Here is a 19064-nt window from a genome sequence, read left to right on the forward strand (position 1 = left end):
AGTGCGGCGCTCCCTCAGTACTGTCCCTCCAACAGTGCGGCGCTCCCTCAATACTGACCCTCTGACAGTGCAGCACTCCCTCAGTACTGCACGGGGAGTGTCAGCCTAGATTTTGTGCTCAAGTCTCTGGAGTGGGACTTGAACCCACAACCTTCTGACTCAGAGGTGGGGTGCTGCCCACTGAGCCACGGCTGACACTAATATTTTTGTAGATATGGGACAGCAATACTGTATTGCTCTATTACGGGGAAATGCGATAATATAACTAGATCATCTGTATAGAGCAGAAGTTTTATTGACAAATCTTGCCAGGGGTCGGGAACCAGAGGACACAGATTTAAGGCGATTGGCAGAAGAACCAAAGGCGACATGAGGGAAAACGTTTTTACGCAGCGAGTGGTTAGGATCTGGAATGCGCTGCCTGAGAGGGTGGTGGAGGCAGACTCAATCGTGGCTTTCAAAAGGGAGTTGGTTAAGTACCTGAAGGGAAAAGATTGCAGGGCTCCGGGGAAAGGGCGGGGGAGGGGGACTGGCTGAGGTGTTCTTGCAGAGAGCCGGCACGGGCTCGACGGGCCGAATGGCCTCCTTCTGTGCTGTAACTGATATATATGCAGACTATAGATATACTCTCTCTGTAGTCACTGTATAGTTGCATGAGATGGAGACTTGTTACCTGATGTATTATCAATAAGGTTTACACTGTGTATATACTATGCTGGCACCACTAGAGGGTGCAACTGGTGGAGGCTGGAGTTTCTTGCCCCTGTGGCAGAGGCTGTCCACCAGAGGGCACTGCGGTGGGAGACCTGAGGGTCACCTGCATAGGTGTGCAGGGCCCAGTGTAAAAGGCTGCCCACCATGCTTGTGCCTCATTCTGGAGTTACGAATAAAGGACCAAGGTCACTACAATTTGAGTACAACACATTGCCTCGTGGAGTCATTCATAAGTGCATCACAGACATAACAGTAACCATTCTGGCTATATTTGGTCAGAACAGGAAACTGAAAGATTTGTAAACCCCTTAATGCGAGGAGTTGGGGCGGCTGGAGCAATGGACAGAAGTCTCTGAATCAGGAATACTGAGGGGCTTAGATGGAGGGGATAGAGGGCATAGTTTCAACTAAGGGGCCGCCCATTTAAAACTGAGATGAGGAGGAATTTCTTCTCTCAGAGGGTTGTAAATCTGTGGAATTCTCTGCCCCAGAGAGCTGTGGAGGCTGAGTCATTGAATATATTTAAGGCGGAGATAGACAGATTTTTGAGCCATAAGGGAGTAAAGGGTTATGGGGAGCGGGCGGGGAAGTGGAGCTGAGTCCATGATCAGATAAATGATCTTATTAAATGGCGTTGCAGGCTCGAGGGGCTGAATGGCCGACTCCGCCTCCTATTTCTGGTGTATGTTCTTAAGAAGAACCTGTTTCCCTTAGCAGAGAGGTCAATAACCAGGGGGCACAGTAATTGGTGGAAGGATTCACCATCATCGACAGTCCCTCGGAATCGAGGAAGACTTGCTTCCACTCTTAGAATGAGTCCTTAGGTGGCTGAACAGTCCAATACGGGAATTACAGTCTCTGTCACAGGTGGGACAGACAGTGGTTGAGGGAAAGGGAGGGTGGGACTGGTTTGCCGCACGCTCCTTCCTCTGCCTGCGCTTGGTTTCTGCATGCTCTCGGCGATGAGACTCGAGGTGCTCAGCGCCCTCCCAGATGCACTTCCTCCACTTAGGGCGGTCTTTGGCCAGGGACTCCCAGGTGTCGGTGGGGATGTTGCACTTTATCAGGGAGGCTTTGAGGGTGTCCTTTTAAGGAGAGGGTGTTGGAGTCTGGAACTCACTGCCTGAAAGGGTGGTAGAGGCAGAAACCCTCACCACATTTAAAAAGTACTTGGATGTGCACCTGAAGTGCCGTAACCTACAGGGCTACGGACCGAGAGCTGGAAAGTGGGATTAGGCTGGGTAGCTCTTTGTCGGCCGGCGCGGACACGATGGGCCGAATGGCCTCCTTCTGTGCTGTAAATTTCTGTGATTCTATGAGTACTGGCACTAGTCACAGACGGCAGTTTGTGGGTTAAATGGCAAACCAACAAAAAGGGTTGTAAAAATTTAGAAAGATACAAAACGCAGTAGACGATGTGTGAGGATCACCTCCGTGAAACAATGCCAAGGCTTTAGCAATAACGCAGGGTGTGAAATACCTGAGAGGCGATGGAAAGTCACGCAGAGAAACAGGAAGTGGGGACAAGAGAAAAAAGTGTGACCACTGTGTAATCTAAAATAAAAACACAAAATTCTTGAAGCGCAAAGCACGCAGGCTGAACCCGATTAGAGAAGATATTAACGTCATAACTGCGTCAGTCATAATGAGAAAATAGCGGTTTTATTAAAGTTAATGTTGTGCCCAAATGGCTTGATTGAAAACATGTTTTGCATTTATAATTTCGCGTGTATGCTCACTTCTGCGGAAGCAAGATAACAGACTTCACCCAGCAATTTAATAATTAAAATTACCATGGAACTTTAAGTGCCAGCCATGGCTCAGCGGGCAGAGGGTTGTGGGTTTAAGCCCCACTCCAGGGACCTGAGCCAAAACTCTAGGCTGACACTCTCAGTGCAGTACTGAGGGAGTGCCGCACTGTCGGAGGGGCAGTACTGAGGGAGTGCCGCACTGTCGGAGGGGCAGTACTGAGGGAGTGCCGCACTGTCGGAGGGGCAGTCCTGAGGGAGTGCCGCACTGTCGGAGGGGCAGTACTGAGGGAGTGCCGCACTGTCGGAGGGGCAGTGCTGAGGGAGCGCCGCACTGTCGGAGGGGCAGTGCTGAGGGAGCGCCGCACTGTCGGAGGGGCAGTGCAGAGGGAGCGCCGCACTGTCGGAGGGACAGTGCTGAGGGAGTGCCTCACTGTCGGAGGGGCAGTGCTGAGGGAGCACCGCACTGTCGGAGGTGCCGTCTTTCGGATGAGACGTTAAACCGAGGCCCCGTCTGCTCTCTCAGGTGGATGTAAAAGATCCCACGGCCACTATTTCAAAGAAGAGCAGGGGAGTTATCCCCGGTGTCCTGGGGCCAATATTTATCCCACAATCAACATCACTAAAACAGATTATCTGGTCATTATCACATTGCTGTGTGTGGGAGCTTGCTGTGCGCAAATTGGCTGCTGCGTTTCCCACAATACAACAGTGACTGTGCTTCATCGGCTGTAAAGCGCTTTGGGATGTCCTAAAGGCGCTCTAGAAATGCAAGTTCGTTCTTTAGTTAGTTGCAGATATGAACAGTTTTGATATTATCTGTGCTCATGAGATGGTAACTAATCGGCAAAGTATGTGTTACAGGTACCGGAGTGATATTGAAATGATGATAGGACACAAGCCCAACATGTACTGGGTCATCACCTGGGTATTTGTCAGCCCGCTTTTAATTATAAGCCTACTGATTTTTTATATTGTTGACTACGCTACGAAAGGAACACTAACGTACACTGCATGGAATTCATTAGAGGTAGGTGCATCGTCTGAGTCGGTTTACCATTTAACATCACTTTCCCATTGAGTATATTCAGCAGTACATGTACAGTAGACACCTCAAGTCACTGGAGAAATACCACCAACGATGTCTCCGCAAGATCCTACAAATCCCCTGGGAGGACAGACGCACCAACATCAGCGTCCTCGACCAGGCCAACATCCCCAGCACTGACCACACTCGACCAGCTCCGCTGGGCAGGGCCACATTGTTCGCATGTCCCAGACACGAGACTCCCAAAGCAAGCGCTCTACTCTGAACTTCTTCACGGCAAACAAGCCAAAGGTGGGCAGAGGAAACGTTACAGGGACACCCTCAAAGCCTCCCTGATAAAGTGCAACATCCCCACTGACACCTGGGAGTCCCTGGCCAAAGACCGCCCTAATTGGAGGAAGTGCATCCGGGAGGGCGCTGAGCACCTCGAGTCTCGTCGCCAAGAGCATGCAGAAACCAAGTGCAGGCAGCGGAAGGAGCGTGCAGCAAACCAGTCCCACCCTCCCCTTCCCTCAACCACTGTCTGTCCCACCTGTGACAGGGACTGTGGCTCTCGTATTGGACTGTTCAGTCACCTGAGAACTCACTCAGAGTGGAAGATTCTGAGGGACTGCCTGTCTACATTCAGGTAACTGGAGGTTCCTGGCACAGTGACGGTCGAGTCGGAGATGCCGCAGAGTGGCAGCGCACAGATTCTCACTGATGCCCTCTGCCTCCCTGTCCCTCCCCCGCCCCTCCCCCCCCCTCCCTCCCCCGCATGGCCCCATGGTGAGTGCGGAGGTACAGCCTCGAGACTCGGTGCTTCCCGCAGAGGTGCAGTGAATATCCCAAGACGGGACAACCTGTCGTAGCCCAACCAGCTCAAGAACATAAGAAATAGGAGCAGGAGTCGGCCATACTGCCCCTCGAGCCTGCTCTGCCATTCAATACGATCATGGCTGATCCAGTCATGGACTCAGGTCCACTTCCCTGCCCGCTCCCCATAACCCCTTATTCCCTTCTCGGTTAAGAAACTGTCTATCTCTGTCTTAAATTTATTCAATGTCCCGGCTTCCACAGCTCTCTGAGGCAGCGAGTTCCACAGATTTACAACCCTCTGAGAGAAGAAATTCCTCCTCATCTCAGTTTTAAATGGGTGGACCCTTATTCTAAGATTGTGCCCCCTAGTTCTAGCCTCCCCCATCAGTGGAAACATCCTCTCTGCATCCACCTTGTCGAGCCCCCTCATAATCTTATACGTTTCACCTTGATCAGATAAGATTATCTCTCGTTCTTCTGGATTCCAATGAGTAGAGACCCAACCTACTCAACCTTTCCTCATAACTCAATCCCCTCATCTCCGGAATCAACCTAGTGAACCTTCTCTGAACTGTCTCCAAAGCAAGTATATCCTTTCGTAAATATGGAATCCAAAACTGCACGCAGTATTCCAGGTGTGGCCTCACCAATACCCAGTATAGCTGTAATAAGACTTCCTGATCACTTGTTGTACCTGCATACTAACCTTCATGTACAAGGACCCGCTCAAGGGCAGCATTTGGAGCTAGCTGGGAGCACACCACTTGTGTACGGCCTCTTGGCCAAGGAATGGGCGCGTTTTGTGCAGTTTGTAGGATGGGCCAAAAGCCACAGGGGAATTCGGAAGGACTGACCTTGGGATGGAGAATGAGCATGAACGGACATCATTTGCCCTGATTAGAAGAATGAGAGGTGATCTTATTAAAACATCTAAGATTGTGAGGGGGATTGACGGGGTAGATGCTGAGAGGATGTTTCCCCCGGGCTGGTGAGTCTAGAACCAGGGGGCATTCTTCTCTTCTTGGGCGGTCCCTCGAAGCGAGGATGACTTGCTTCCATGCTAAAAAGGGATGAGTTCAATGAGTTCACAGGTGTTTCAATGAAGGACCTAATATTCCAGATCCCGAAGGGTGGAAGATGCCTGTGCGTGGATTTTTTTAACGTGGGGTGACCGTTGCACACCAGCCACCACACGGGGCTTGACAGAGCGAGGTCTTGGTCCAGTGGCAAGGGTTAACCAGGACGACTGGAGACCAGCTCTGCTGCACGGACCTAGTGCGCTCACATATCGCACAGTGTGGGCTGGGCCCGTGCTGCCCCTGGGCCCTCGGCTCTTCTGGGCCCCGATCACATCGCTTCACGATCACTCCCGCTCCTTCGCCCCGACCTCGCCGCTCCCGCTGTACCTGCCCACGCTCCAATCAGCGACCTGGGTTATGGTGACGTCCAATCCAATTGCTCTCTTCGATGCCGTCGCCCTCCTGCAGCAGCTCGTGCTGCACCTTGTAGAACCATGCCGTCACGCTGCTCCTGGACTGCCGCTCGCCACTCCTTTTATGTCTCCGACCTGTCGCTGATGGTCTCTCGCAGGTCTGGGCCGCCACGCTGCGCGTCACAGCCTCAGGGTAAGGGGTCGGCCGTTTAGGACTGAGATGAGGAGGAATTTCTTCACTCAGAGGGTGGTGAATCTTTGGAATTCTCTGCCCCAGAGGGCTGTGGATGCTGAGTCGTTGAGTATATTCAAGGCTGAGATCGATAGATTTTTGGACTCTCGGGGAATCGAGGGATATGGGGATCGGGCGGGAAAGTGGAGTTGAGGTCGAAGATCAGCCGTGATCTTATTGAATGGTGGAGCAGGCTCGAGGGGCCGAATGGCCGACTCCTGCTCCTAATTCTTATGTTCTTGTGTCGCCTGAGATGATGCTCAAACTGCTGGGTTGGGTTACACTAGAGCCAGCTGAAGGGATTACTAAGGCATTCGCTGTAATGTGATCTCAACGTACTAGATCACAATGGATTTCCCCAATATACCCTTTCGTTTAGCTGCTCAGAGTTGATATTTTGTGCTCACTGTGGGGGGTATCAGCGCTAGAAAATTGGCAGATAAATCATAGGCCGTGCACTCCATATTTGCCATGTGGGTTTCAGGCAGAAACTGCTCCACATCAGGAAGGAACATTTGCCCTTTAGTGTCGGAATTAGTGTCCAAATCATCATCATCATAGACAGTCCCTCGGAATTGAGGAAGACCTGCTTCCACTCTAAAAATTAGTTCTTAGGTGGCTGAACAGTCCAATACGAGAGCCACAGTCCCTGTCACAGGTGGGACAGACAGTGGTTGAAGGAAAGGGAGGGTGGGACTGGTTTGCCGCACGCTCCTTCCGCTGCCTGCGCTTGGTTTCTGCATGCTCTCGGCAACGAGACTCGAGGTGCTCAGCGCCCTCCCGGATGCTCTTCCTCCACTTAGGGCGGTCTTTGGCCAGGGACTCCCAGGTGTCGGTGGGGATGTTGCACTTTATCAGGGAGGCTTTGAGGGTGTCCTTGTAACGTTTCCTCTGCCCACCTTTGGCTCTTTTGCTGTGAAGGAGTAGAGCGCTTGCTTTGGGAGTCTTGTGTCTGGGACATGCGGACAATGTGGCCCACCCAGCGGAGCTGGTCGAGTGTGGTCAGTGCTTCAATGCCTCCAGCACAGACTGTTGGGCCGAATGGTCTGTTTCTGTGCTGCATATTTTACGTAAAATGTGAAAAGTGCGAAGTGATACATTTTGGTCGGAAGAACTAGGAGAGGCAATATAAACTAAAGTGGGTGCATGAACAGAGAGACCTGGGGGTATATGGGCACAGATCGCTGAAGGTGGCAGGGCAGGTTGAGAAAGCGGTTAAAAAAAACCATACGGGATCCTGGGCTTCATAAATAGAGGCACAGAGTACAAAAGCAAGGGAGTTATGAGGAACCTGTATAAAATGCTGGTTCGGCCCCAACTGGAGAATTGTGTCCAATTCTGGGCACCACACTGTAGGAAGGATGTGAAGGCCTTAGAGAGGGTGCAGAAAAGATTTACGAGAATGGTTCCAGGGATGAGGGACTTCAGTATCGGGGATAGATTGGAGAAGCTGGGGTTGTTCTCCTTGGAGCAGAGAAGGTTGAGAGGAGATTTGATTGAGGTGTTCAAAATCATGAGGGGTCTGGACAGAGTAGATAGAGAGAGAAACTGTTCCCATTGACGGGCAAACACATGGCAGCAGTATAACGTGGATAAATGTGAAGTTATGCATTTTGGTAGGAAAAACATAAGGACAAAGTATTATTTAAATGGTGATGGCTTGGGAAGTGTCGATGTACAGAGGGACCTGGGTGTCCTTGTACACCACTCAGTGAAAACAAACATGGTGCAGCAAGCAGTTAGGAAGGCAAGTGGTATGTTGGCCTACATTGCAAGAAGATTTGAGTACAGGAGCAAGGATGTCTTACTGCAGTTATACAGGGCCTTGGTGAGACCGCACCTGGAGTATTGTGTGCAGTTTTGGTCTCCTTACCGAAGGAAGGATATACTTGCCATAGAGGGAGTGCAGCAAAGGTTCACCAGACTGATTCCTGGGATGGCAGGATTGTCGTATGAGAAGAGATTGGGTCGACTGGGCCTGTATTCACTGGAGTTTAGAAGAATGAGAGGGGATCTCATTGAAACGTATAAAATACTGACGGGGTTGGACAGACTGGATTCGGGGAGGATGTTTCCCCGGGGCTGGGAAGTATCGAACAAGGAGTCACAGTCTCAGGATACGGGGTAGGAAATTTAGGACCGAGATGAGGAGAAATGTTCTCACTCAGAGGGAGGTGAACCTGTGGAATTCTCTACCACAGAAGGCTGTGGAGGCCAAGTCACTGAATATATTTAAGAGGGAGACAGATAGATTTCTAGACACAAAAGGCATCAAGGGGTATGGGGAGAAAGCGGGAATATGGTGTTGAGATAGAGGATCAGCCATGATCATATTGAATGGCGGTGCAGGCTCGAAGGGCTGAATGGCCTACTACTGCTCCTATTGTCTATGAAGGGTCGAGAACCAGAGGACACAGATTAAAGGCGACATGAGGAATCTCATGATGGGCCGAATGGCCTGCCGCTGCTACTTGTTCTGATGTTAGACAACATGATTCTGCTCGATTGTAGCGCACCATGTACATTGTGCTTTTAAACAGTCGCTGTAACGTTGTATCTTACAGGGACGATCGGTGAAGCTCGCATATCCTCCGTACGCCTTGGCTGTTATTGGACTTATGGTGGTTGCTTCCACAGCTTGTATTCCTTTGATCCCGTTAACTATGTACATCAGGAAGAAGCTCAAAAGAGAGAAATATCAGGGTTAAAGTGTTCATTTTGGATGTCTGAAAACTGTACTTTAAAGAAGAATTCTTTCTGGGCTCCGTGAAAAATAACCCAATATTATTATTATTATTTTTAAATACGCACTTTTTTGATAATTTTTAAATGCACGTATTCAGGAAAACAAGATGGATGCAAGTTCAGAAGAAAGGTGGCATTTAAAAAGAACAAATTGTATTTAACGTTGTAATACTCCGAAATCACCAATAAAACTTATAATACAGTCTGCACCACTTACACTGTCCCACTTAGTTGCCGATATCGGGCAAATAGCGATACATGTTTGGGAGCCAATTACATAAAGCAACGCTTAAAACGTATTGAGTTGCGGCAACTGTTTCTGGCAGTTCAATAAGTTTGCATTGCATTACTCTCAAGAAGCTCGACACCATTCAGGACAAAGCAGCCGCTTGATGGGCTCCCCATCCACCACCTTCAACACTCACTCCCTCCACCACCGGCGCCCCCTGGCTGCAGTGTGCACCATCTACAAGACGCACTGCAGCAACTCGCCAAGGCTTCTTCGGCAGCACCTCCCAAACCCGCGACCTCTACCGCCTAGAAGGACAAGGGCAGCAGGTACATGGGAACACCATCACCTCCACGTTCCCCTCCCAGTCACACACCATCCTGACTTGGAAATATATCGGCCGTTCCTTCATCGTCGCTGGGTCACAATCCTGGAACTCCCTTCCTAACAGCACTGTGGGAGCACCTTCACCACACGGACTGCAGCGGTTCAAGAAGGTGGCTCACCACCACCTTCTCAAGGGGCAATTAGGGATGGGCAATAAATGCTGGCCTTGCCAGCGACGCCCATATCCCAGGAACGAATTAAAAAAAATAATCCCCTGTGTTTACCAATTTACAAGACTGTGTTTATTTGCAACACCAGTAGGTGGGGCCAGGTTTCTGATTGGTCCCCTAGGAGGACAAGATGCACCCAACAGTCTGTTGGCAATGTGCAATTCCATCCTGCCTGCTGTGGAGTAATTCACGTTCTCCGCAATGTGAAATTTGATCCAGACTTCTCAGGCAGCCTACAGAAAGTGGAAGTGTAGTTAGCTTTGTGAAGATCCTCTGTTAGCTAGTCTTCTGCACTTGTAATTCTAGTCGTCCATGGCTGGTTAAATAAAAGACTTTGTACTCTAACTGGGGTTAGTTACTTCTTTGGAGTTTTATTTATCCTTCTGGAAGTGTAACACATTCTTTAATTCAGGACAAAGGGACCAAGTTCAAGGCTTCAGCTTTAAGGCAGTAGCGTTCATTAAAATAGGAAACAAGCGGTACACGAACGCGATGGTCTGCGGATCACCGGCGGTGCTGCTATAGCTGGAAGCGAGTGAGGATTTGACAGTCAATAAACCAACGCAGTGATTGCATGCACGGACATGTTTGAGCCGCTCTGTGATTGCACACCTGTACGGGGGCGGAGCCAAACCCATGCCCCGCCCCGGTGAGCCGCGTATGCGCCTGGACCATCCTCCCAGCTGCCGGCCTGGAGACGGTCAGGAGATCGGAGTAGGGCGATGGTTGGGTGTGGGGGTGTGGAGGGTGGGGGAACGGAGTGGGGAGAGAGGGTGGTGGGGGGGGGGGGGGCGAGAGGGGATCGTGGGGTGAGGGGTAGAGGGAAACGGAAGGGGGAGAGGAAAAGAGGAGAGGGGGAGAGGACCACTGACCTAAAGGCGAAATACCATTCTCTTTTTCTTCCTTTTTGATCAACGTGTGTAACTATTCCAACGCACTCCTGGTTGGCCCACATTCTACCCCTCATAAGCTAGAGGCGATTCAAAACTCGGCTGCCTGTGTCCTAACTTGCGCCAAGTTTAATGATTTAGATGAAGGAATTGAGTGTAATGTCTCCAGGTTTGCAGACGACACTAAGCTGGGTGGCGGTGTGAGCTGTGAGGAGGACGCTAAGAGGCTGCAGGGTGACTTGGACAGGTTAGGTGAGTGGGCAAATGCATGGCAGATGCAGTATAATGTGGATCAATGTGTGGTTATCCACTTTGGTGGCAAAAACAGGAAGGCAGAATATTATCTGAATGGTGGCAGATTATGAAAAGGGGAGGTGCAACGAGACCTGGATGTCATGGTTCATCAGTCATTGAAAGTTGGCATGCAGGTACAGCAGGCGGTGAGGAAGGCAAATGGTTTGTTGGCCTTCATAGCTAGAGGATTTGAGTATAGGAGCAGGGAGGTCTTACTGCAGTTGTACAGGGCCTTAGTGAGGCCTCACCTGGAATATTGTGTTCAGTTTTGGTCTCCTAATCTGAGGAAGGACATTCTTGCTATTGAGGGAGTGCAGCGAAGGTTCACCAGACTGATTCCTGGGATGGCTGGACTGACATTTGAAGAAAGACTAGAAACATATAAAATTCTGACGGGATTGGACAAGTTAGATGCAAGAAGAATGTTCCCGATGTTGGGGAAGTCCAGAACCAGGGGTCACAGTCTAAGGATCAGGGGTAAGCCATTCAGGACCGAGATGAGGAGAAACTTCTTCACTCAGAGAATTGTGTATCTGTGGAATTCCCTACCACAGAAAGTTGTTGAGGCCAGTTCGTTAGATATATTCAAAAGGGAATTAGATGTGGCCCTTACGGCTAAAGGGATCAAGGGGTATGGAGAGAAAGCAGGAAAGGGGTACTGAAGTTGCATGATCAGCCATGATCATATTAAATGGTGGTGCAGGCTCGAAGGGCCGAATGGCCTACTCCTGCACCTATTTTCTATATTTCTAAGTCCCGCTCACCCATCACCCCCTGTGCTCACTGACCTACATTGGCTCCCGGTTAAGCAATGCATCGATTTCAAAATTTTCATCCTTGTTTTCAAATCCCTCCATGGCCCTTGCCCCTCCCTGTGGTGTCCTTGCACCTTACGACAAAATCACACGAGGCATGTACTGCAGACACAGTCATTATGTGACCTCAATCTTTATTCCCAGGACCAAGGTGTGCTGACCCTGGGTGGGACCTCCCCTTTTATACCTGGTAACCCAGGTGAGGAGTGTCTCCCACAAGTTCACCCCCTGTGGCCAGGGTATGCATTTCTACGGTATGAGTAAAATGTACTGGAGTTGCATGAAGGTTACAGTTACATGAAGGTTATCGCTGTATGATGGTTACATACATGACACTCCCTATCTCTGTAACCTCCTCCAGCCCCACAACCCCCCGTGATGTCTGCACTCCTCTAATTCCGCCCTCCTGAGCATCCCTGATTATAATCGCTCCACCATCGGTGGCCGTGCCTTCTGTTGCCTGGGCCCCAAGCTCTGGAACTCCCTCCCAAAACCTCTCCACCTCTCTACCTCTCTTTGCTCCTTCAAGATGCCTCTTTAACCAAGCTTTTGGGAATCTGCCCTAATTTCTCCTTATACGTCTCGGTGCCAAATTTTTTATCTCATAACACTCCTGTGAAGCATCTTGGGACGTTTCACTACGTTAAAGGCGCTATATAAATACATTATGTTGTTGTGTTAATTTTTGACCCCAACACTTCCTTAATACTTGTCTTTTTTCCAAATATGTTTTTATAAAAAAAGTGGGTGGCACCCTTGCCTCTGGGTCAGAAGGTTGTGGGTTCAATTTCCACTCCAGAGACTTCAGCGCAAATCTAGACTGACACGCCAGTGCAGTACTGAGAGAGTGCTGCACTGTCGGAGGGGCAGTACTGAGGGAGTGCTGCACTGTCGGAGGGGCAGTACTGAGGGAGTGCTGCACTGTCGGAGGAGCAGTACTGAGGGAGCGCTGCACTGTGGGAGGGGCAGTACCAAGGGAGCGCCGCACTGTCGGAGGGGCAGTGCTGAGGGAGCGCCGCACTGTCGGAGGGGCAGTGCTGAGGGAGCACCGCACAGTCGGAGGGGCACTTCTGAGGGAGCGCCGCACTGTTGGAGGGGCAGTACTGAGGGAGCGCCGCACTGTCGAAGGGGCAGTGCTGAGGGAGCGCCGCACTGTCGTAGGTGCCGTCTTTTAAACCGACATTAAACCGAGGCCCCGTCTGCTCTCTCAGGTGGATGTAAAAGATCCAAAGGCACTATTTTGAAGAAGAGGAGGGGAGTTCTCCCCGGTGTCCTGAGGCCAATATTTATCCCTCAACCAACATCACTAAAACAGATTATCAGGTCATTATCACATTGCTGTGTGTGGGAGCTTGCTGTGTGCAAATTGGCTGCTGCGTTTCCTACATTACAACAGTGACTACACTCCAAAAATTCTTCATTGGCTGAAAAGTGCTTTGGGACGTCCGGTGGTCGTGAAAGGCGCTATAGAAATGCAAGTCTGTCTTTAGCTTTATCCCTTTTTTCTTTTTGCAAATTACTATATTTCTCTTTTGCGTCACTTTCTACACCTCTTTTCTTTAGCTTTTATTTTCAGCCCAGTATTAATGTTTATTCAGGTAAAGCAGGGCTCTACATGTAGCCTGTTCCCTCCTTCTTTGCAACGTTTCAAAGTCTTTGTGCCCTGTCTGACTGTTTTAAATCCAAAAAATCACCTTCCTCTCCAGTCCTTTGACACCCGTGAACCAGCTTTTAAAAACAAAAATTTTACAATTCAAATAGCTTTGGCGGGAATTTTGCCGGAGTTCAAAGGCCGGGATGGTTGGCGGGTCAGTTGTTAATTGTAAAATGATTGACAGCGGGTGGGGCTTTTCCCAGATGTTGGGTCTGTCAACACTGAACAGACCCCACACACAGCGGCGGGGGACACTTTAGGTCATTATCACCTTGTTCTTCATCATCATTATCACAGGCGGTCCCTCGGAATCGAGGAAGACTTGCTTCCACTCCCAAAGTGAGTTTCTTTGATGGCTGAACTGTCCAATATGAGAGCCACAGACCCTGTCACAGGTGAGACAGACATTCGTCGGGGGAAGGGGTGGGTGGGGCTGGTTTGCCGCACGCTCCTTCCGCTGTCTGCGCTTGACCTCTTCACGCTCTTTGCGATGAGACTCGAGGTGCTCAGCGCCCTCCCGGATGCACTTTCTCTACCTCAGGCGGTTTTCGGCCAGGGACTCCCAGGTGTCGGTGGGGATGTCGCACTTTACCAGCGAGGCTTTGAGGGTGTCCTTGTAACGTTTCCGCTGCCCACCTTTGGCTCGTTTACCATGAAGGAGCTCCGCATATAGCATTTGCTTAGGGAGTCTCGTATCTGGCATGTGTACTATGTGGCCTGCCCAGCGAAGCTGATCGAGTGTGGTCAGTGCTTCAATGCTGGGGATGTTGGCCTGGTCGAGGACACTGAGGTTGGTGCGTCTGTCCTCCCAGGGGATTTGCAGGACCTTGCGGAGACATCGTTGGTGATATATCTCCAGCGACTTGAGGTGCCTTCTGTACATCGTCCATGCCTCAGATCCATACAGGAGGGTGGGTATTACTACAGACCTGTAGACCATGAGCTATTAAAAATAATTTTGAGCTGAACTGATCAATTCCCAGGTTGTCCACGAAGTCTACGCTGCTTGGGATCACGTCAGGTAAGGACCTCAGGAGTCGTGTATCCATGGATTCGGTTCTTTACCTGACAGCTGCAGTTGTGCTATAAAAGCTCCCCATCTCACAACTTTCTAAGATCAAAAGCTATTCCTGACTGCATTCGGAAGGCAGGTTGCAAGTGTTTGGAGCAAACTCTCTATCCAGTGTCACCTCATTGGATCAACCTCTCTCACCATTAACAGATTGCTTCTGTCATCTCAAGTTCACCTGTCATCTCTTACAGCTGCATCGGTGCCCTTGCAACTATCCCACCTCGTTGCTCAAAATCCCACCAGGATCAGCCCCAACACCAACAGCACCAACACCAACAACAATTCTGTTTTTCTCCCCACGGATGTTGCGTGACCTGCTGAGTATTCACAGTGTGTTCTGTCTTCTCAAAAGGCCTTCATTTACCCTTCAAACCCTTGCAAGCGTCCAGCAACACTCCCTGCACACTTAAAACAACTTTTCACATCTATTGCAGCAATGCTCCACTTCAATACAAAAAAAACAGTCCAAACCCTTAAATTCAAACTTACCTGAACGATGTGCGTGACCCTTTAAGAGCTGCAGATAGCGTCACGGTCAGCCTGATTGCACGCCGGGTTAACCTGCTGGGTTGAGGACCCCGCACTGAATTTCGGCACTAGGATCAAAGTTTGACGCGGTGAAGGTTGCCGTCGTCGCTGCCATTTTGTTTCCCAGGAGGCTGCCAATTACTGGTGTTGCAGAGGGGGAGAACAAAATGGCGGCCCACTGAAAGGACCCGGCCGCCATTTTATCGCCATTGCACGATGCGGAGCGATGTGAACTTATCCACTGTGGTAGAAAAACGGAGAATTTTTTACATGGTGAGAGACTGGGAAATGTTGGTGTTCGGTGAGACCTGGGTGTCCTGTACACGAATCATTGAAAGTTAACGTGCCGGTACAGCAAGGAATTAATGATACGTTGGTCTTAATTAAAAGAGGATTTGAGTACATGAGCAAAGACGTCTTACTACAAATATCTCGGGCCCTGATGAGACCACACCTGGAGTACTGTGCACAGTTCTGATCTCATTTACCTAAGGAAGGATATACTTGCTATAGAGGGAGTGCAACAAAGGTTCACTGATTCCTGGGATGGGGGGATTGTCCTATGAGGAGAGGTTGAGTAGACTAAGCCTGTATTCCCCAGAGTTTAGAAGAATGAGAGATGATCTCGAAAGATACAATATTCTTACAGGGATTGACAGGGTAGATGCAGGGAGGATGTTTCCCCCGGGCTGGGGAGTCTAGAACCAGGGGTCACAGTCTCAGGATAAGGGGTCTGCCATTTAGGACTGAGATGAGGAGGAATTTCTTCACTCAGAGGGGGGTGAATCTTTGGAATTCTCTGCCCCAGAGGGCTGTGGATGCTGAGTCGTTGAGTATATTCAAGGCTGAGATCGAGAGATTTTTGGACTCTCGGGGAATCGAGGGATATGGGGATCGGGCGGGAAAGTGGAGTTGAGGGCGAAGATCAGCCGTGATCTTATTGAATGGCGGAGCAGGCTCGAGGGGCCGAATGGCCGACTCCTGCTCCTAATTCTTATGTTCTTATGTTCATGGCGCTACGGAGCGGTGTTAAGTATATGAGTGTTTACAATCAGGTAATGAGCTCCCGATCTCTGTAATCTCCTCCAGTCCCACAACCCCCCGAGATGTCTGTGCTCCTCTAATTCTGCCCTCCTGAGCATCCCTGATTATAATCGCTCCAACATCGGTGGCCGTGCCTTCTGTTGCCTGGGCCCCAAGCTCTGGAACTCCCTCCCTAAACTTCTTCACCTCTCTACCTCTCTTTCCTCCTTCAAAACGCTCCTTAAAACCGACCTCTTTGACCGAGCTTTTGTTCACCTGCCCTGATTTCTACTTATTGCCCTGGAACCCGGTGTTACATTTTTATCACAAAATACTCCTGTGAAGCGCCTTTAAATGCGCTATATAAATACAAGTTGTTGTTGTTGAGTTGTTGAAATGAAACAACTCACCCTGCAACGATTCACACCAGCCGATTGCTGGTCCGAGAGCGGAATGTTGCAGCCTGCGTTCCAGGAGCAGAGGGGTGGCCCCTATAAACCTTACAGCGATGACCTCATCACAGGGGCCGTGTGACATCACAGGGATTGGATGACGTCACGGAGCTGTGGGTGGGGCTGCAGGATGACGTCACAGGGGGTGGGTCGTGTGAGTCCAGGCTGGAGCTGAGGCGAGAACTCCCACCGGCTCACCTGGACAGATAGTGAGTGAGTGAGGGAGTGAGGGAGAGAGTGAGAGAGAGAGTGAGTGAGGGAGTGTGAGAGGGAGAATGTGAGAGGAAGTGAGAGAGTGAGGTAGTGAGTGAGGGAGTGAGTGAAGGAATGAGTGTGTGTCTGAGTGAGTGAGGGAGAGAGTGAGAAAATGAGGTAGTGAGTGAGGGAGTGAGGGAGTGAGTGAGGGAGTGAGGGAGTGAGTGAGTGAGTGAGGGAGTGTGAGAGGGAGTGTGTGAGTGAGGGGAGTGAGTGAGGGAGTGAGTGAGGGAATGAGTGTGTGTCTGAGTGAGTGAGTGAGGGAGTGAGGTACTGAGTGAGGGAGTGAGTGAGTGAGGGAGTGTGAGAGGGAGTGAGAGAGTGAGGTAGTGAGTGAGGGAGTGAGTGAGGGAATGAGTGTGTGTCTGAGTGAGTGAGGGAGTGAGAAAGTGAGGTAGTGAGTGAGGGAGTGATGGAGTGAGGGAGGGAGTGAGGGAGTGTGAGAGGGAGTGTGTGAGTGAGGGGAGTGAGTGAGGGAGTGAGTGAGGGAATGAGTGTGTCTGAGTGAGTGAGTGAGGGAGTGAGAGAGTGAGGTAGTGAGTGAGGGAGTGAGTGAGGGAATGAGTGTGTGTCTGAGTGAGTGAGGGAGGGAGTGAGAAAGAGAGGTAGTGAGTGAGGGAGTGAGAGAGTGAGGGAGTGAGTGAATGAGTGAGGGAGTTTGAGAGGGAGTGTGTGAGTGAGGGTAGTGAGTGAGGGAATGAGTGAGGAAGTGAGTGAGTGAGTGAAGGAGTGAGGGAGTGTGTGTGTGAGTGAGTGTGTGAGTGAGGGAATGTGTGTTTAGTGTGTGAGTGTGAGTGAGTGTATGAGGGAGTTAGTGTGTGTGAGTGAGTGTGAGTGTGTGACTGTGTGTGTGAGTGAGTGAGTGAGTGAGGGAGTGTGTGTGTGTGAGCATGTGTGTGTGTGTGAGGGAGTGTGTGTGTGAGGGAGTGTGTGTGAGAGTGTTAATGTATGTGTGTGAAAGTGAGGGAGTGAGTGTGTGCCTGAGTGAGTGAGAGAGTGAGTGAGTGAGGGAGTGTGTGAGTATGTGTGAGTGAGTGAGTGTGAGTGCGTGAGTGAGGAAGTGAGAGAATGAGGGAGTGTGTGAGGGAGTGTGTGTGAGTGAGTGTGTGTGAGTGAGTGTGTGAGTGAGGGAATATGTGTGTGTGCGCGTGTGAGTGAGTGTGTGAGTGAGTGAGTGTGGGAGTGAATGTGTGAGTGAATGAGTGAGGGAGTCAACGTGTGAGTGTGTGTGAGTGAGTGAGAGTCTGTGAGTGAGTGAGAGAATGAATGAGCGAGTGAGTGAGTGAGTGAGTATGAGTGTGTGTGTGTGTGTGTGAGTGAGTGAGTGAGAGAATATGTGAGTGTGTGAGTGAGTGATTGTGTGTGAGTGAGTGAGTGAGCGTGCATGAGAGTGAGTGTGAGTGTGAGTGAGTGAGTGATTGAGTGAGTATGTGAGTGAGCGAGTGTATGTGAGTGAGTGTGAGTACATGAGTGCGTGTGTGCATGAGTGAGTGTGTGAGTGTGTGAGTGTGTGAGTGAGAGTGTGTGAGTGTATGTGTGTGTGTGAGTGAGTGTGAGTGAGTGAGTGAATGTGTGAATGAGTGTGTGAGTGAGTGTGAGTGAAATAGTGAGTGGGTGAGTGAGTAAGTGAGTGAGTGAATGATGTGTACCTCCTTGTGGTCCCTTGCTCGGACGATGACGTCTAACAGATGCCAGTTCTTTAATCGAGGGTGTTGCCATGAAGACTGGTACTTGTCTGTTTAGGTGTTGGTTATGATAAGGTTCTAAGCATTTTGTCAGGAGGAGGGTACAGCTGGAGTTGGTTTTCCCTACCCCCTCTCTGCCTATCACCCCTCCCCAGAGCTCTGTGTCCTGGCGTTGGAGACACCGAGGAGGATCAGCTTGTCGCCCTTTGGGACTCGGGACAGGGATTGTTTGAGTGAGGTAGTGAGTGAGGGAGTGAGTGAGTGAGTGTGAGAGGGAGTGTGAGAGGGAGTGAGAGAGTGAGGTAGTGAGTGAGGGAGTGAGTGAGGGAATGAGTGTGTGTCTGAGTGAGTGAGTGAGGGAGTGAGAGAGTGAGGGAGTGAGTGAATGAGTGAGGGAGTTTGAGAGGGAGTGTGTGAGTGAGGGGAGTGAGTGAGGGAATGAGTGAGGAAGTAAGTGAGTGAGTGAAGGAGTGAGGGAGTGTGTGTGTGAGTGAGTGTGTGAGTGAGGGAGTTTGTGTTTAGTGTGTGAGTGTGAGTGAGTGTATGAGGGAGTTAGTGTGTGTGAGTGAGTGAGTGTGAGTGTGTGACTGTGTGTGTGAGTGAGTGAGGGAGTGAGTGAGTGAGGGAGTGTGTGTGTGTGTGTGTGTGTGTGTGTGAGCATGTGTGTGTGTGAGGGAGTGTGTGTGTGAGGGAGTGTGTGTGAGAGTGTTAATGTATGTGTGTGAGAGTGAGGGAGTGAGTGTGTGTCTGAGTGAGTGAGTGAGGGAGTGTGTGAGTATGTGTGAGTGAGTGAGTGTGAGTGCGTGAGTGTGTGAGTGAGGAAGTGAGAGAATGAGGGAGTGTGTGAGGGAGTGTGTGTGTGAGTGAGTGTGTGAGTGATGGAATGTGTGTGT

At 50.3% G+C, this 19064-nt stretch overlaps 1 protein-coding gene across 2 annotated transcripts in view; it reads left to right on the forward strand.

Annotated features, from left to right (window-relative positions):
* LOC139264214 (sodium- and chloride-dependent transporter XTRP3A-like) overlaps positions 1-9848 on the forward strand; it is an 86069-nt gene extending 76221 nt beyond the window's left edge. For both annotated transcript variants that reach the window (XM_070880321.1, XM_070880323.1), the window contains 2 exons: positions 3327-3492; positions 8537-9848. In XM_070880321.1, coding sequence (XP_070736422.1) covers positions 3327-3492; positions 8537-8680 — 310 coding nt within the window. In that variant the 3' untranslated portion in view covers positions 8681-9848. The remainder of the gene's footprint in view (positions 1-3326; positions 3493-8536) is intronic.
* The last annotated feature ends 9216 nt before the right edge of the window (positions 9849-19064 follow it).

Source organism: Pristiophorus japonicus, chromosome 5, assembly GCF_044704955.1.
Source record: "Pristiophorus japonicus isolate sPriJap1 chromosome 5, sPriJap1.hap1, whole genome shotgun sequence".
Taxonomy (NCBI): domain Eukaryota; kingdom Metazoa; phylum Chordata; class Chondrichthyes; family Pristiophoridae; genus Pristiophorus; species Pristiophorus japonicus.